At 28.0% G+C, this 19,401-nt stretch overlaps 1 protein-coding gene across 3 annotated transcripts in view; it reads left to right on the top strand.

The window, feature by feature from the left end:
• LOC105846415 (uncharacterized) overlaps window positions 1-19,401 on the top strand; it is a 71,496-nt gene that overhangs the window by 339 nt on the left and 51,756 nt on the right. For 2 of the 3 annotated variants that reach the window (XM_065791636.1, XM_065791638.1), the window contains exons 2-3: window positions 10,230-10,491; window positions 13,007-13,687. In XM_065791636.1, the coding sequence (XP_065647708.1) occupies window positions 10,230-10,491; window positions 13,007-13,687 (943 nt within the window). Of the gene's footprint in view, window positions 1-8,103; window positions 8,159-10,229; window positions 10,492-13,006; window positions 13,688-19,401 lie in introns of those variants that run through there. The other variant, XM_065791637.1, reaches the window with a different exon arrangement.

Here is a 19,401-nt window from a genome sequence, read left to right on the forward strand (position 1 = left end):
ATAAACCAGATTTACAGCAGAAGCGGTGTGGGATATAAACCAGATTTACAGCAGAAGCGGTGTGGGGTATAAACACCCCTGTGTGGGGTATAGACACCTCTGTGTTAAGTCGAATCTGATTAACAATTTTTTAAAAGTAATATTTAGAAATTCATTTTCGTCTTTTTTAAAGTGATAATAATATTGCTTATTGACTAGATATGCGAATTTGTTAAAATAGGACGCGTGAACTTTCTGGTTAAATGCTTTTACTCAGTGCTCTATGATAGCACCATTAGGTTTTTTCGTTGACATCGTGTATGTTATATTAATTAGTACGAATTCTCTTAATACAATTAACAACTAATTATTATAAAATTTCGTGCATTATACCAGCATCATCAGCTCGTAAAATTTTACGAGCTGATAATACTGGTAACCATAATCCAGTGAAAATTTCTAGTTTAAAAATTTTCTATTAAAAAAGTTTGAAGAAAAAAATGTATATTTTCATGAGTCATTTTTAATAATGATTTTACTTGAACTCCTTTTTTGATGCCATATTCAAACTTTCAATTTGTGCATCCGGTTTAGTTATGTTGAAACAGTATACTTGATTTTGCGTCTTCTTTTTCAACATACATTAGTATTCAGGTACTTTGGCGTGAAAACTAAGTTTTTTCACGTGGGACACCAACTCTCTTTTAATTCCACTGGTTTCAAAACTATCGCCAATATGTTGATTTTGCAGTTGCCAACTTTTTATATATATATATATATTATATATACATTTTTGCCAAAAATTGGCAAAAATGTATATATAATATATATATATTTTTTTGAAGATAAAGATGAGGCATCAAATTGAGTTTGTGCAGCCAGGGATGCAATCTTGACACAGACGTCAAAAAGAACATATTTTAGATTAAAATTGTTGCTGATTCCAATAATGAATTGATTACTGTTTCTTTTAAAAAACAAACGAACTGTTTCTTTTAAAAAACAAAAATCTGTAATTTTGAGCTGCTTAAATCACTCGATGCGCAAAAGTATATATTATATATATATTTCTGGATGACAGCAAGCAAAACAAACAGTTATGTACAAAGGCAGAAAGAAAAACAATGTTGCAACTACAAATTATTGAAGCACTTTGCACATTAATGTACAAAAAATGAAATTAAAAACTCATTTTAATGGAAAAACAATAGATTATTTTAAACCTTATTTCAATGACAAAAAAATTGATTTGCTTGGATTTGGAAAATAAAGATTGCAATAAATTGATATTCAAATCATTTTGTTGTAATTTTTTATAAGCAGTTTTGCATCTTCGAAATCGTCAAATAGTTTTAACTTACTGAGATTTTGATTTACTAGGTTTTCTACAGAACTTTTTTAATCGACCTAAAAACAAAACTTTTGATTGTATTTTTAGCTGACTTTTGTTTGAATTGACTGATTTTTTGATCGACTTAATAGCTACGTCAGTTTCATTATGCAAACTGTTTAGATTTTGGAAACTTGTGTTCGAATTGATATTCATATTTTTGTCTCTACACATACAAAAATTTGAGATAAAGTTTTTAAAAAACTCTTGAGAAAGGGTTTTCTTGTGCCTGCTATTTACTATATCAATAGATGTATGTATTCTTTGCTTCGCCTATGGCAAAATATTACAAAAAAAAAGAAGTTAAAAACACAGACTAGTTAGTTGAAAATCAGCTATAATAAACCATAACCATTAACTTTTTTATAATCGGTTTGCTAGGGATTTTGAGATCGCCTAGGGAAAAGCAAATTGTTAACAAAGATAAATTTTATTGAACAATTTCATTTAACTTGATAGTTAAAGTAGTATTAGTTACTTAATAGTTAAAGTAGTATTAGTTAGTTACTTAGTGTTACAGTAGTATTAGTTAGTTAGGTATTGTGGTTTATTCTCCTACGGCTAGTTGCCATACAGAGACCACCATACCAAGGCACGCAAAGACATGTTCAGCTCCCCAAGAAGGAGCGTCATAACCGCTTTACGGCCGAGAGTAAAGTGAGTTTTGGAAGAACGAAGCTATCTTAGAGCGAAAGATAGAAGTAGTCGTGTTAGAAAGATAGCATAGAGAAAGCGGACAGGATTGCACATGATGTTAGATTAGGTGCAATAGGTGGAAAACATGCTGAAATTAGGTTGACCTAATAAATAGTAATAGTTAGATACTTAGTGTTATTATCAATTGTTATTACTAGTAAACTTTTAAATGGACTTTTGAAATGAAGTGGTTTGAAATTGATTGCGGTGATTAATTAAAAATTTTAATGAATGAATTTTCTATGAAAGGGTTGAAACTCGATAAAAAAAAACTTTTTTAAATGAAAGCTTTGTGTCCTTCAATATTTTTAAAAGCTTTTAAAGAACGTTTTTAGTTTTAGTAATTTAAATAAAAAAAGTTAATTTAAGTTAGATAAAGTTTTATTCAGTAGAAATTTGGTTCATTTTTTATTTATCCCATATTTTTATAATATGTAGTTTTTTATAACAATTTGTATATTAGATAACTTTAAAAAATCTTTAACTTAAAATGCTTATATCATAAATTCAGTTACAGGTCGTGCGACTACTGACAACCTTCTTAAAGGTCGGTTTCGATACATTTAAAATGGTCGAATATCCCATACGGTTGCACGACCATATGGAAACATTAGTCGTGCGACAAATTTTTTCTTGCAAGATTGTTTTATAATTATGCTATAGTTGTTGTAGCATAGAAAAAAATTTCTATTGTAACCCCCAATTTAATTTACAAGGTAAAAAGAAAAATAAGAAAATGCTTTTTTTTTAAATTAACATTCCGTTTTTTTAATATTCAACCAATCATAATGTTGGGTTGAGCAACATTTGTCGTAAATATACATATCTCTGCGATACCAATGACAATCATAAAACAATCTTGCAAGTAGGGTTGACAATTTCCGGAAATTTTCCGGAAACTTTGCTCAAAATATCCGGAAATTTTCAAAAATTTTTTATTGCAATTAACTTATAGTTATTATATAGTTTTATAAAATTCATTTTTTTGTTTCAAAAATATGCGTTTTGACATCGTAATATTTGGGTATTCTTTAAATATTTCAACAAGATATATAAAATAATCAATACCCACAAGCGAAAATGCACATCTTTTGCTCAAATTTTTCTAGTCAATTTAAAACTAACGCATTTTTTAAAAAAGTAATAAAACGCTTAATTTGTTATATGCTACTTACATTACTTTTGTGAGACAAGAAAAAGTAGATGTCTTCCGTGATTTTAGCTTCTTCCAGCTTTTACTTCTCCCGACTACGACGTAAAATATTCATAAAAAATAAAAAGAATAAAGTCTTTTTTAGATTAATAAATTTTATTGTGTATTATTTTTGTAGAGTGTTTTAAAGAAAAAAAGATTATTTATGCGTACGTCTTTTTTAGATTAATAAATTTGGTGCGGCCGTGGCGCAGTGGTTAGAGCGCTTTCTTTATAAGCAGGAGATCCAGGTTCGAAACGAGCTCTGGACAAATTTTCGCGTCACGGTAAGGAAGGAGGCGTGAACTTCCTGGTTAAATGCACTTCCGCGGTGTTCTGTGACAAGACCGTTAGGACTTCTTGGGGCACCTAAAAAAAAAAAAAAAAAAAAAAAAAAAAAAAAAAAAATTTTATTGTGTAATATTTTTGTAGAGTGTTTTAAAGAAAAAAAGATTGTTTATGCGTACATATTGCATACAAAGACGATTTTATAGGAGGGTGTGTTGGAAAAAGGGATGTTTAACCCCCTCAAAGAAGGTGATTTTTAAGTTATAGTCGTATTTTGACGAACTTAGTCGGCTAGTTGGGTACTTGACACAATTCAGTTGGGTGAATTTTAGTTTTTAAAAACCTCTTTTATTTTTATTTTTAAGAAACGGTACTTTTTACGGTCCCCCCTCCCCCTTCATTTTTTAATATATTGATTTATAAAGTCAAAAGTCTCCGAGCATAGTTGTGGGGAGTGAGACTTTTTTTATTTTTTATTTTTGGTGCCCTAAGATGTCCTTACGGTCTTATCACAGAACACCGCAGAAGCGCATTTGATAGGAAGTTTACGCCTCACTATGAAGCGAAAAGCTCAAAAAGTGGCCGTATGTGGAATTTTTTAATACACCATTTTCATTTTTTTTTTTTTTACAACTTATTAGAAAAAATATCAAATGATAAGTAAAAAATATATATTTTGGTTCTCTCATGTCTACTATCCTAGCCGGAGAAGCATTTTTTCCTACCTAGTAGAAGGCAAAAAAGTTCGCTAAAATTCGCGAACTTTTTATACTTTTCTAATTCTTATTTTTTTTACTTATTTAAATGATTTTTTTATCATAAAGCTTTATTTAGACATTCTTTTATCTTTTCAAATGTAAAAAGCTTAAAATATTAAATATAGCTTTTGTCAAATGACTAACTAAAATATTAGGTAAAATTATAAATTTTCCGATAAATATTGTTTTTGAAAATAATATTTATCGGAAATATCTCAAAAGTTCCGCAGAGTTCCACCCTGAAATGACTTCTTTATCCTAGGGGATGTTATCTTGGATAACTAAAAAAAAAAAACAACTGCCCCAAATTGCCCGAAATGGATTTATGGGCATAAGTATAAAAAATAAAAATCTGTGTAAAATATTTTTAACCCCACAATGAGGGGGTTGTAAACTGTACGTGGTCATTACTTCTGAACGTCAAAAGATTTTTTTATGAAATTTGAATTCTATTGATTAAATTAAATTTTATTTTAAGTTTTGAAGACAATTATGTTTAACATACTGTCCCCCCTCTCAAAGGGTTGGAGGGGGCCGTTATTTGGGTTCTTCATGTTCCCAAGCTCCAATAACCGTAATATTTTGTAACACATCCTCATTTGACAATAGTACTAAAATAAAAAATTTGGGAGTTCACATCATGTCTGGAAAAGTGTTTCATCCGTATTTCTTGAATCTTGAATACATCTGTTGTTAACATGATGTGATTATATTATGTTAAATGTTACATGACGTGTAGTGGTTTATAACTAAAGTGGATAACTGTTGTTAATGTTGGACGGCAAGACAGTGAATGCTATAACAGATACAAACTCAACTCAATCTTGCAATGTTTGTTCTTCCAAGCCTAGTAAAATGAACAAGTTGGATATAATTAGAGAAAAATTTTGCAATAAGCAAGCTATAACTTCAGGATTATCCACACTGCACTGTTGGTTACGAATTTTTGAATTCATTCTACACTTGGGATATAAAATGGATATTAAAATATACCAGTCCCGATCTCCAGAAGATAAATTATCTGTAATATCTCAAAAAAAAGAAATCAACAGAAAGTTTAGAGAGGTGTTAAGCTTGGTGATTGATACTCCTTAGCAGGGATTTGGAAATACTAATACAGGAAACACTGCAAGGAGGGCATTTCTAGTAGCAGAATCTTCCTCTGAAATAACAGGAGTTAGTTTGGACATCATTTTAAGACTAAAAACATATTGAATGCCATTTGCAGTGGATTCAACCTGAACTTGGATGCTTTTAAAGCATAATGTTATAAAACTTCAGAGCTGATAGTAGAAACCTATCCTTGGTCCATTATGCCACCTACACTTCATAAGGTTATGGAACATGTGTTTTTAATTGCTGAGCATTTGGATCTTTCCATTGGAGCGTATTCGGAGGAGGCTCAGGAAGCACAAAATAAGGCCATACGAAATGCAAGACTCAATCACACATGCATAATATCTAGAATTAATGTGATGCAGAATTAATTCCATTATTTACTAATAAGAAGCGACCCTGTCATCTCTTCGATTGCTTTCAGGAACCCCAAGACATTTTCTGGTCCTAACCTTGATCCTGACGTACCTCCTCAGAGGAGATGAATAGTTATTTTTTTTCTTAATAAATTTTATCTTTTCAAATTTAAACTTTTTCATGTAAATATTCAATTATCAGTATATATAATCAGGGATTACATATTAATGCATAAGGTAAATATTTTTATCGCTTGGAAAATATTTTTAGAATAATTTCTAGAATCTAAAAATTTAAAAAAATTGCATTGAAAATTCAAGGGAGGAGGGGGAGGGAAGAGGGGGTAAGGGGAGGGGTCTACAACTTAAAAAGTTTTTAATTACCCACTTCTTAAGTTAGTTTTTGAATTGGAACTATAATTTAATAAAAATATTTATTACTTTACAAAATTTTGAGTTTTGGCCACTTTTTGACTATTTCGCTTCACTGTGCGCCCCCTTCCTTACCAATGTTGTAAAACTTGCCCAGAGGTGGAGTAGAACAATGAATCTCCAGCTTCTGACGTCAGCTTCTGAGGCAAGCGCGCTAACCGCTGCACTACGGCTTAACCGCACTTATTTAAACATAGCGGTGGACTTATAACCTGAAAATTATTAGTTCTTTGTTTTTATTGCTAACTTTATTTTTAAATAGTTCAAGTTTGGCAAAAATATTTTTCTTACTTCTTGCCTTTCATTAATCAATAACGTTTTTAAATCAAGAAAAAATTAAAAAATGCTGCAGACATTTATATCAAATCTTTTTATATATAATTTTACAGTGTTCAGTAATTTATCGGTAGCTTTAATAGATATTAAAAAATACAGCAATGGACATCAATATGCATAGCAAATGACAGGATAGTTTTAGAAAATAGTTTTAGAAAATTTTGAAAACAAATGATTATAGTTGCTACTTATAGTTATAATAAAAAAACTAAAAAAATACCAAAAAAAGTGTTTTTCAAAGGGGGCTTTGTAAAATTTGTATGATCTGCTTCACAATATTTTACCATAAAATTGTCCATAACTACTGCCTAACAAAGACATTTTACCCATTAATTATAAAATAACTTATCTTTTTTTAAAAATTTCCAAATTTTCCAAAACTTCTAAAAATTTTCCGGAAAATTTTCTGGAATATTTCTCATGCTGAAAATTTCCGTAAAATTTGCAAACCTACTTTTGAGCTTGTGTATAACATATTTCTAGCCTTTACTTCTCTTAACTACGATGTAAAATATTCACAAAATACAAAGAACAAAATCTTTTTTAGATTAACAAGTTTTATTGTGTATTATTTGTGTAGAGTGTTTTAAAGAAAAAAAGATTTTTATGTGTAAAGATTGCATACAAAAACAGTTTTGTGTGAGGGTAGGGAGTGTTCTACTCCTATAAAGAAGGCGATTTTTAGGTTGTAGTTGGCTTTTTGACGAATTCAGGTCAGGTATTTGACACAATTTAGTCGGGTGAATTTCAGTTTTAAGGACCTTTTTTTATTTTAAGTTTAAAGAAACCAGTTGATACTTTTTACGGATTCACCCTCCCCCTTACCTTGTTTTTTAATGTATTGATTTATAAAGTCAAAATTGCCCTGGAAAGGTTGTGGCGAGTGAGACTTAAGTCTTAAAAACACTTATTTAAACATAACGGTGGAACTTATGACCTTAAAACCATTAGTTCTTTATTTTTATTGCTAACTATATTTTTAAATAGTTCAAATTTAGCAAAAAAAAATTTCTTTACTTTTTGCCTTTCATTAACCAATAGCGTCTTTAAACCAAGAAAAAAATTATAAAATACAGTAAATATTCGATCAAATCTTTTTATATATAATTTTACAGATTTCAATAATTTGACCAATTTAATAGATATCGACAAAGGCCCCTTCCCTTTAGGGACGGGGGTGGGCATTATGTTAAGCCTTAAACAAAGCTTGCAACGGCAATGAACATCAATATGCTTAGCAAATAGCATGAAAAAACAGTTTTGGAAAATATGGAAAACAAATGATCAAAGTTATAATAAAAAAAGTCAACAAAGTATCAAAGAAAGTGTTTTTCAAAGTATGCTTTTTATAATCTACTTACACAATGTTTTACCATAAGATTGTCCATAACAACTACATAAACAAGACATAAAATTTTAGCCGTGAATTCTAAAATATCTTTTTTTGAAAATTTCCAAAATTTCTAGAAAATTTCAAGGAGATTTTAAACTCTACTTGGAAGTTAAAAATTGTCGCACAACTTTACGTTTCCATGCGGTCGCACGACTGTCGTGCGACACAATTTTAAATATATGGAAACCGACCTTTAGAGTCTGTAACAACTTCGTAGCAACGGTATACATTTTGATTTTAATGACTACACTTCTTATAAAAAAATCAAAGCTAGCGTATTTTAAATAAAATGATTACAAACAAACGTTTGTAGAGTGTTAACTGTTATAACTTTTTATATAATGTATCAGTCACCGTATAAAAAGTACATTTTTTTTGCTGTGTTGTACTAAAACACATTAAAAATGACCACAGTTCAAACTGTTTAAACACAGCTATAACTATTCAATAATCTATTGCAACCTTTTAGCCAACTTAGCTATTCTACTCGACTTTTCCGCCAAACTCTAATAAAATAATTAAAGTAGTAAATTTCCTTGCTGTTATCTTTAGAAACAAATAAAATGATGGAAAAAAACTCTATAGATAAAAATCTTAGTGGCTTTTTTCATAAATTTTAAAAGAGTACCAAAGTTTACAATCTTTATAAAATAAAAAATTTGCACAAATATATTTTACGTAAATTAATTTGTTTTAAAAAAAGTTACTAGAATACAATCAATCTTAAATGGGTATTCTTCTTTATTCTAAATCTTAATGCATCAAAAAAAGATCTATATGATTTGGGTAGTAAAATAAAAGTAAATAAATTCAATTTTCCAATCCAAATTGCTAATCTAATTACACAATTGTTAACAATCTTTGAAAAATTAATAATCTAACACAAAAAAAATAACTACAATTGTTAAAACTTTTTAAGGAAACCATTGTTAAATACAATTATTGCAAAATTTACTCTATTTACTTTCAGTCTTTAATTAATTATAGTGGTTTGTAAAGTATTCATGAAGGAATTACCCATAGTTCTTCGAAATGTATAAACAATTTGAACATTCCTAATTTAGTGTATAGTGTGTCTTATTTTTAATAGTATTAATTTTTAAAAATATTATTAAATAAAAAAAAAAAAAAATACGACTTTATCATTATTTACAAAAGATCTCAGAAAATATTTTAAATATTTTCCAAATTCTTTTGAATAAGCTTTTTATGAATCAGATTTTAAAAGTTAATTAAAGGAATATGTCCTAATAATATTAAATGAATTATTTTTATTGATTTGTACATAACAAAAATATTTATTTTAAAATGTTTTAATATAAAAGTTCAATACATTAAGGAATTTTTCCTAATCAATTGAAAATAGCAAAAGTTTTAGCAATATTTAAAAGATGGAACCTTTATGTCATTATTGTATAATCTTAGTTTTCTCTATTTAAAAAAAAAAAATACAAAAATAGTTTTTTACAAAAAATTTTTTAATAATCTTTCTCAAACTAATATGGATTCAACAACAACAACAAAAAATCTATTGAATAGAGTATTTGTAGTGCACAGTGTATTCCAAATAAAATATTATGTAATCAATCAGAAATGTTACTAATATGATATTTAAGCTCTATGAGCTTATATCTAATTGTACTTACAGGCCGTTTTCACTTTCTGTGACTCATCCAGTTACATTTGCTATTCTCAATCTTTCTAAGAGAATTATTTGTTTTTCTGTTTTTTAAGACTCATATTCACCTGATCATTAGATTGACAGGTGCTGCATTACTTTATTCACTTTACCATGCCCATGTGTGTTGTATAGTTTCATCTTTGTAATTTTTAATTTTTGAAGTTGGGTAAATATGTGTTAGTTCTGTAGTGATTGAGCATCCCTGAAAATATAACACCTACTTGGTTTCTCTTTGTAATTCCTTGTTCTTTGAAGTTTGTGTTTTTGGAGGTTGAGAGAGAGTAGAGAGAAAAAAAACAACAACAAAAAAAAGAGCAGTTTTTTTGACTGCAGCAACCTTCTCTGTCTTGGAAAGGTGAATAAACAAAAAGATTTCATAAGTAATATATATATATATATATATATATATATATATATATATATATATATATATATATATATATATATATATATATATATATATATATATATATATATATATATATATATATATATATATATATATATATATATATATATATATAGTAAAATTTATATTGCGCATGTGTTGTGTTTTTCTGTACAAACTTTTATTTTCAACTAATATTAGTATCTTGTTTTTATTATCTTTAGCGCACAATGATCATCACCTTTATTCAACTCCTGATAAACATAAAGTATTGAGATTTTATTCAGCACCAGATAAACATGAAATCTCTGGAATTTATTCAGCACACAAAGATCACAAAACTCCTGGGATTTATAATGCTCCAAATAGTCATGAAATATCCATGATTCATTCAACAGAAGATGGTAGTAAACTCTCAAACAAAAAATCCATGCTTAATATGAAGAATCTGTATAATGTTAAAAAAAATATCCCTTCTAACATAAAGTGAGTCTTAAATATGTCAATCAAATTACGTGGTAATAAACTAAATTTTTGTTTAAATTTTTTCCATGCTTAAAAGATATCTATTTAGTATGCATAAAACATTATCCCCTGCTGTTAGAGCTAAAAAAGTCTCTAAATATTAATTCAGACACATAAAAAATTTATTAAAAAATGTTTATTTTTAATATGCATTAAATTTTTGTATATAGAGATTACAAGAAAAGATGTACCATATTTTACTTTTCTTGAAAATTTACGATTTTGAGAGGAGACAGAGTAACAAAATGAACAAAAATTACGACATAAAAAAATAAAATAAAAATAAGCAGCCTTTAAAATTAGCAAATAAAAAGATAGAATAAAAAGTACAGGGCCTCAAATGCTTCAAAGGGGGTCACTATATTCAAGGAGGGTCACTATATTCATTTTATTATATTTGCAGTCTCATTAAGAATGCGAGGAGACATTAAGACATTGTCCCAGAAAACCTTTTTGTTTTAAAGTTTTCGTTCTGGCTTTAGATGTTTGTTCATATGTTTAACAAAACAAATAAAATGTAAAATTGATTACTGATTTATCAAATATGATAAAGTTTGAAAAATTTTTTGCTCTTATTTTTTCAACTAATGGTTTAAAAGCACAGTGTTTTCACATAATGTCAAGAGTGGATCGTGAGCAAACATAATAATGTAATATAGAGTGAAGGGAGACAAAATAGATGAAAGTTAAGATAGTAGGGTAACCGAAGGGAGCTTTGATGTTAAAATATCAATCTAAAACAATAATTCTTCTAAACCAATAGTAAAGAAATCATATAAAGTTTAACAAAATATTTACTTGCTAAAAACAACTCAAACATACTTGTGCATTTCTTAACTTCATATCTAGATTGAAGTTCTGGTTTTGATACAAACTGGCAAGTTTGTATCAGTACCAATAATTATAAAGCCTGTTTCAAAGTTTTTAAGAAAAACAACAAATAAAACCTATTAGATATTTATTGAGCATAAAGTGCAATTTTAAATCTAAAAAGCATAAAATATATTCACAGTTGGTTTAATCATAGCAACTAGCATAATGATCTAATTTTCTAGAAGCAGTTTATTTTTTAGTAATAATCTTTTAGGGTTTTTATAGAAGATAAAAGATCAGTAATTTTACTTCATAGAGATCGCATTTAGCTGGTGGAACTATGTTGATAATTTTCTCATACAATTTCTTATCTAACAGGCATGGTTTAATTGATGTTTTTTGTACTTCTGCATATGAGGTTTATCTTCCAAATCCATTTGTTAATCTGAAGTAATTTGAAAATCCTTGAAACTTCTTACAAGATAATACTAAATTCAATAATAATATAGATAAGTTTGAAGCCAAAAGCCAAGGTAAACTGCATTTGATAAGGTGGTTGAGCACAAAAAAGGTGTTCAGATTGTTCTTATCTACTCCTTATACTTTTCGTTTAAAAATTCATTGGTAAATCAAACATGTTTATGATGATCCTTAGTGATCTCTATCCTCTATTAATACCAAGATGTTTAAAAGTTCTAATATCCTAAAGCAGTTGTCAGTTTTTTTTTTTTTAGTAGTTGTTATTTTTTTTACATATGTGTTACATCATTAAAGATATCCTTACCATTCTGTTCAAAATAAAGGTTTCTTTTGCAAGTTAACTAACAATACCAAAGAACATTTTATAGTAAACAATAGGTTTGATATGAAAATAAAACCATGTTTTCAAAAAGTTTTTAAAATATGTTTTTTAAATATTTCTAATTTTATTTATTTATATTTAAATATAGATTTTATAAACAAAGCTACAAATTCTTTTATTAACTGAATTAATCTCTTTATGCATTAAAAAAACATTTTTTTTTCTGAGCAAGTTCTTACTATTTTCGAGTTTAAATTTATTTTTTTATCACAATAGCATTAAGTCAATTTGAGAGGTACACTAAGAAAGTGACTTAGTTTGAATTTTTTATAAAATGAAGTAGTGGTGTAGTGGTAGAGCCAAAAAGTAAAGTGGTTGAGTTAAAAATGTTATAGTGGTGTAGTGGTAGTTTGGTGGAGTTAAAAATGTGGTAATGGTGTAATAGTAGAGCACTCTTTACTTAACTTGTTTCTGCGCAGAAAAACCATAAAAAAGAGCTTCATTGACTATAGTGGCCCCCTCAACCTTAGAAAGATGAATAACATTAATAAAATAAAAAAATGTCATTATAAAATGTGGGAGTCATAGTTTGAGTTAATTTATTATCTAAAAATTGATAAAATCTTAACGGATATTGGCTTTTTGTTTACTAATTTATTTATACCATGGGCTAAATTGAAAATATACACACACGTATTAAAATGTTGCACAGAAAATCACAAAAACCAAACACTTTTATTAATTAAGGTGAACCCAAATAATAAAGTTAAAAATAAGAAAAATACATTTTTTCTCTAAACTTGGTTTTTAAAATTAAATCAAAAGTTTGTTGTATTCTTTTTTATTCATTTATTTTTTTAGAAAGTTCAAAGCAATTACTATTCAAAACATGGGCAGTTCAAAGCATAGAAATAAGTCACTGAAAACAATTGCAGACTCTGCTAACAATTATTCTACTTGGATAACATGGCAAATAAGAAACCAAATAAGAAACAATAACTCAGAGTCATATTTGAGTTACTCTAATATAAAAAAAGATAATATAAAACTTAATTCACTAAAAAGAATATGTAACTTAACTCCATTAAAGAACACGCAAGGAATATCAAATGAATTTATGAATGATCATGCAGGTATTAGACAGGAAAGAAAACAGAAGAAACTTGACAAGTATTGTGAATTAATGATGAAACAATTTAACAATTTTAAAAAGGTGTTTCGGCCAGTTAAAAAAGCATATAAAAAAAAAAGTTCTATTACAAAAAAATATACAAAAAGTTTAGACAAACAAATGTCAAGTAAAAACAATATTAAAAGTAGTAGAAAAAGTGACGTTGAAAAAGATGTGGAAAATGCAAATGAAGTGTTAAACAAAATTTATAAGGAACCTTACATACAGTTAGAGCCAATAACTTATGGTGATGATGAGAACTTTGAAAATAATGCAGCTGAGTTCAAAAATCCATATGATATTGAAAATTTAGCATATGTTTGTGATTTAAAAGACCCAAAAATGGAAGCAAAACAAAAAATGAAGGATTGGTATCTAGTTTATTTTTATTTAATAAAATCATTTCTCTTAAACAAGATTAATTTTATTTGTTTACTTTATAAATTATTAAATCAAACTACTTTTGATGTAATAAAAATGAATAACCTATAAATAATATACTATTAATAATAACTTACAAATAATATATATTAAAAAATAGTTCATGATTTTATCAACTCTAAATATATAAATATATTTTTAATTAAATCTATGAGTAAATAGTAGATACTTATGGAATGGTATGTATATATTACATAAAAAATGCTATATTTTAAATAAATAAAAGTTGGGTCATATTCATATGGCCTCATAGACAAATCCCCACTGCCCACTACTCTTTTTTTGATATAATCTGAAAGATTCATTACTGTGACCTTACCTAAACTTTTTGTAAACTTAAGTAATTCGTTTGCAAACTCAGGTAAATTCTTTTGTAACTTCATCTAATTCTTTACTTAGTAATCTTTTTTTACTATCAAGTAAAAATTTTTGTAGTCTGAATTAGTTCTTTTGTACCTCTTCTTTTCTATTTGTTCCTTTGTACCTTAGAAGATTGAAAAGTTATTATTGTACTTTTATAACCTTAAGCAGTTTTTTTGTACCCTTAACTAGCTCATTTGTAACATCAATTAATTTCTTTGTAATCCCAAACAATTTTTTTTACCCTCAGGTAGCTCTTTTGTAACCTCAGATAATTTTTTTTAAATTTCAAATGACTTTTTGTAACCTCAAGTTATGTTTCTGGTTCATTTAAATTAAATTTGTTTTTAGTTATATTTAAAAATACTGCTGACTCTTAAAAATATTATTGTCTGGTTGTTGAATAATTTTAATTTAAATCATAAAATATATTTGCTTTATAATTTATGATTTCCAATTTTATTATTGGCTTGAATATGTCATGTTTAATATACAATATGGTTACCTACAGTCTATAGAAATTATAAGAATCTCCAATCATAAGAATCAAAACATGGCGGTTGGAAAGTTTGTTTGATATAAAAAAAGATGGTTCTCATTATGCAATGAGAACAATCTTTTTTTATATTTATGGGTGGAATAATTAAAAGTATTCACTATTTTCTCAGAAGTTTTGCTTAATAAAAATTAATGGCCTTTCTAAAGATAGTTCAGACTTAAGTGTTGCTATAATCAGAGAGAGAGGGCTTGGATGTTTTTATAAAGAGAAAGAGAAGATTTAGATTTTGTCATAATAAGAAAGAGAAGCCTTGGGTGTTGTAATTATGAAATTTAGAGCAAGAGTATTTACTTGTTAGTATATAGTTTAAAGTAGACAGAGTGGTGGACTTTTTTCTTTGAAGAGCGTCCTTACAAGAGAGTGGCCTTACAAGAGAGTGGCCTTACAAGAGAATGGCCTTACAAGACAAGAATTACATTTTAATGTTAAAGGTTTAAAGAAAATAATAAAAATTACAATGCAGCTTTCTGTGTAGTAGTCTCCCCCTAGTTATTAGTATTTCCCTAGTTACTAGTTCGAAAGGTTAATGATTTATAGATTTTTATAAAATTTTTTTTTTAAATTGCTAGTATGAAATTCTTTCTATTAAAATTATGAAACATTTTGTTTTTATTATTAAAAAAAAAGTTTAAAAAAATACCTATACTCACTTAGAGTTAAAAATGTTTTTAAATGTTTTTGGTTTTAACTAAATAATATGATTACATTGATTAGAAATCAACTTAAATTGTTATACTTTAAAATATTTTCTTATTTCAATTACAACTGAAATACAATTACAATAATTGTATGAATCAAATATACTGTTGATATAATTTATGATATACTGATGCATTTAAATAAATAAATTCTAAAATAATTTCTTTTTTCAGTTACAAGTGAAATACAATTACAATAATTTTAAAATCATATTTACTGTTCATATAGTTTATGATAAACTGATGCATTTAAGTACTTAAAAAAAAACATATTATTCAGGAAAAAAAGTTCTACAATACTCTCAGACAATTTCATTTATAACAAATCAAATCAAATTTATTCTGAATAAGGTTGTTACATCAAGTTGTTATAACAAGTTGTTACACCAAGTTGTTACATCAAGTTGTTACATCAAATTGTTACATCAAGTTGTTACATCAAATTGTTACATCAAATTGTTACATCAAGTTGTTACATCAAGTTGTTGCATCAAGTTGTTACATCAAGTTGTTACATCAAGTTGTTACATCAAGTTGTTACATCAAATTGTTATATCAAGTTGTTACATCAAGTTGTTACATCAAGTTGTTACATCAAGTTGCTACCTCAAGGATATTTACAAATAGCAATAAGTAGTAATATAAAATAAACATCAAATTCAATAATAACAAAAATAGGAATAATAATAAGAATTATAATGCAAATAAGAATAATAGTTGTAATTATAAAAATTGTATACTATAATAACGATAATATAATAAAAACAATAATATAACAGTTGCAATAATTATAACAATAATAACAACAGTAAGAATAATATTTATTATGATAAAAATATAGTATTAATAACAAAAATAGTGATAAAGAGAATACTAATAAAAGTATTTCAGTTTAAAAAAGAATAAAAGAATAACTTTAATAAAAGATATTTAAATTAGTATTAAATTTGTATTTTTTAGTTGGGAGGTAAGATTGTTCCATATTTTAGTGTTTTTATATTGTATAGATTCATAGCCGTAATGAACAGTTAGATATTTTTGTACAGATAACTTGAAGCTACAAACAGATTTTGTAATATAGTTACAATTTTTTCCAATAATCAAAAATGTGAATCTAAGAGGTTATTATGATTTTGGTTTTAAAGAAAAAGGCAATTTGATAATTGAAAAAGGTCACGCAGTTTAAAATTAAGTATGTTAGAGTTCAAATTAGTATGCCAGAAATAAACTAATTTTACAGCTTTATTAAGGACATGAGCACAATTATGCAGAGTTATTGTTGCTCTTAGTTAATGTTTACAAATAAAACAAATGAGTAATTACAAAAAATAAATAAATAAAAGTAAAATTGAAATATGTATGATGACTTTTTGAATTTTTTTCTCAAACATTTATTTCCTGTAGCACGAATGAACTTTTGCCTATTAATGACTAAAATGACGTTTATTCCATTACGATATAGAAAAAGGTCATGCACAAACCACTTTGAAATGTTATTTATGTAGGCATTTTAACATTTTTTGTAATTTAATTACCAATATATATATATATATATATATATATATATATATATATATACATATATATATATATATATATATATAAATATATATATATATATATATATATATATTTATATATATTATATATACTATATATATTATATATACTGTATATATATATATACTGTATATATATATATATACTGTATATAACATAAGTCATGAAACTGACTTGTGCAATAGTTTATGTAGCAGAGAAATGTATAGAATTTTCCAGAACATCATATGACGTTATGTGACGTAATTGTTCTGGAAGCTTTTTTAGAGTTCTAAAATTTTCTTCAGCTGTTTTGCAGTCTGCTATAAACTAGTATATAAGCAAGGTGTTCAAAGTGGGTAGTTGATTTTTAATTATCTTAATTTGGTGTCAACATTATCATTGCCGTATTTTAATTATTGCGCATTCTCTATAGTTAAAAGTATAAAGAGATCCTTGTATTATTTGGTAAGTTACATTTAACTTTTTCGACAACATGTCATTCAAGAAGAGCTCTTCTAACACGAAGAAGAACAAGGAAACCTGGACAAAGAACTTAGTCCAGTTTCAAGGCCCATCAAGAAGAGGCAAAGTGGCAGTTTATAAAGCACCCTTGAGCCAACGGATTCACATGCCCCTGAAAAACCACGCCATTGGACACTTCAAGTTTCTTGAATTCAACTGCCAAAGATCGAAGAGGATCGGTTTAATTGCTGTAGAGCTTAAAGACCTATGGAGCAAAATGTTGAACTTCGGGCATGTATCTGATCAAGCCATTTGTGCAAAACTAGCAAAACTTCTGAAAGACTACGAGCGCTGTAGAAAAAAACAAAACTTTGATTTATTAAATGAACTGTTTGACATGACCAAGATGAAAGGCGAATGATTGTGCAAAGAGAATGAGAACCTCTACAAATTGCAAATTGAGAGCAAATGTCACGTTGGTTATTCGACTGGCAAACCTGCTAGTGCCAATACCATCCACCCATCAAAGCGAATGAGGGCAATGGAAGCGACTGCGTCCACACTTACCAGCTTAGCGCTACCTGATTGTTCTGAAAGTAGCGCAGACTCATCCGAGAACAGTACAGACAGTCTTTGGAGGATGACAATGTAGTATCAATGAGCAAAAGGAAGCATAACCCAGCAGGCATTGCAAGACGTCTTGTTACATGCTCAAAGCTATCGTCCCTCGGAGCAGCAGTGGTGTGCCACCAGCTTTCTGGTGAGGGCATTGAAATCCCAACCCCATGTCAATCAGCAATCCACAAGACTGTCTACATAAGAGATGCTCAGGTTAAGAAACACTTGGTGAGCACGCTTCATCTGGAGAAGTGAAGCATACACTTTGACGGCAAACACATTGAGGGCTTTTAATATCAAACCATGGTCCTCAAGAATGAATCTAAAGAAATTAAGTTGACTGCGCTAAAATTGAAAGATGGGAAGGCTCAAGCAATTGCATATATATATATGCAATTGCTTGAGCCTTCCCATCTTTAAACTCCAGGACTCCAGGATGTGTTAGAGGAGTTTAAACTGAGGGGATCAGTTGTGATAATTGTTGCTGACACAACATACTTGAATACCGGCAAGAAGAGAGGCATTGTTGTTCGGCTGCAGCAAATGTTCAAAGAGAAAAGTCACCCCAAACCCAAGTTAATCAGTTGCCAGCACCATGTGCTAGACTGCGTTCTTCGCATTGTAATGGACAATGAGCTCCATGGGTCAACTGACCAAACATTGAGTATTTCTTTTTGCAGGATTTGATGAGCAATTACGATAAATTGAAAGCAGCCTTCAGCAACGGTAAAACTGAGATTAAGGAAACAGGCGGCTGGAGAGATGATATGAAGTTTCTCTACCACCTCACTCGTGTCTTCTGTCACTTAACTAAGAGGAATGAGATCCCCTTTGTGAATTTCAAACAGATCCCAAAAATCAGAAGTGCACTCTGGACCTCTCATGCCATTCTAGCTCTTCTTGCATTTATTCTGATGCCAGAAACCCGGATCAGGTTGCGTAAAATCTGTTCATTCATTTCTTACTTATGGGCTGACCATCGGTTTAGCAGTCAATTTTTCCTCGAAGATTTTGAAGAACTATTTGAAGCTCTGAATGACTACCCAAAAGCTCTCAATTGCTTGAAAATCCACTGGAATACAGATGACTCTCCAATCAACAGTGCCCAAAGCAACCAGTGCTGCGAGCGTGTTATCAAAGTTATCAATCTTAAATGAAAGCTCATCAAATTATGATACAAGGAAATGAGGTTGTATAAAAGTCATCACCCTAATATATATATATATATATATATATATATATATATATATATATATATATATATATGTATATATATATATATATATATATATATATATATATATATATATATATATATATATATGTATATATATATATATATATATATATATGTATATATATATATATATATATATATATATATATACATATATATATATATAAC

Source organism: Hydra vulgaris, chromosome 02 (assembly GCF_038396675.1).
Source record: "Hydra vulgaris chromosome 02, alternate assembly HydraT2T_AEP".
In the NCBI taxonomy this organism is placed as follows: domain Eukaryota; kingdom Metazoa; phylum Cnidaria; class Hydrozoa; order Anthoathecata; family Hydridae; genus Hydra; species Hydra vulgaris.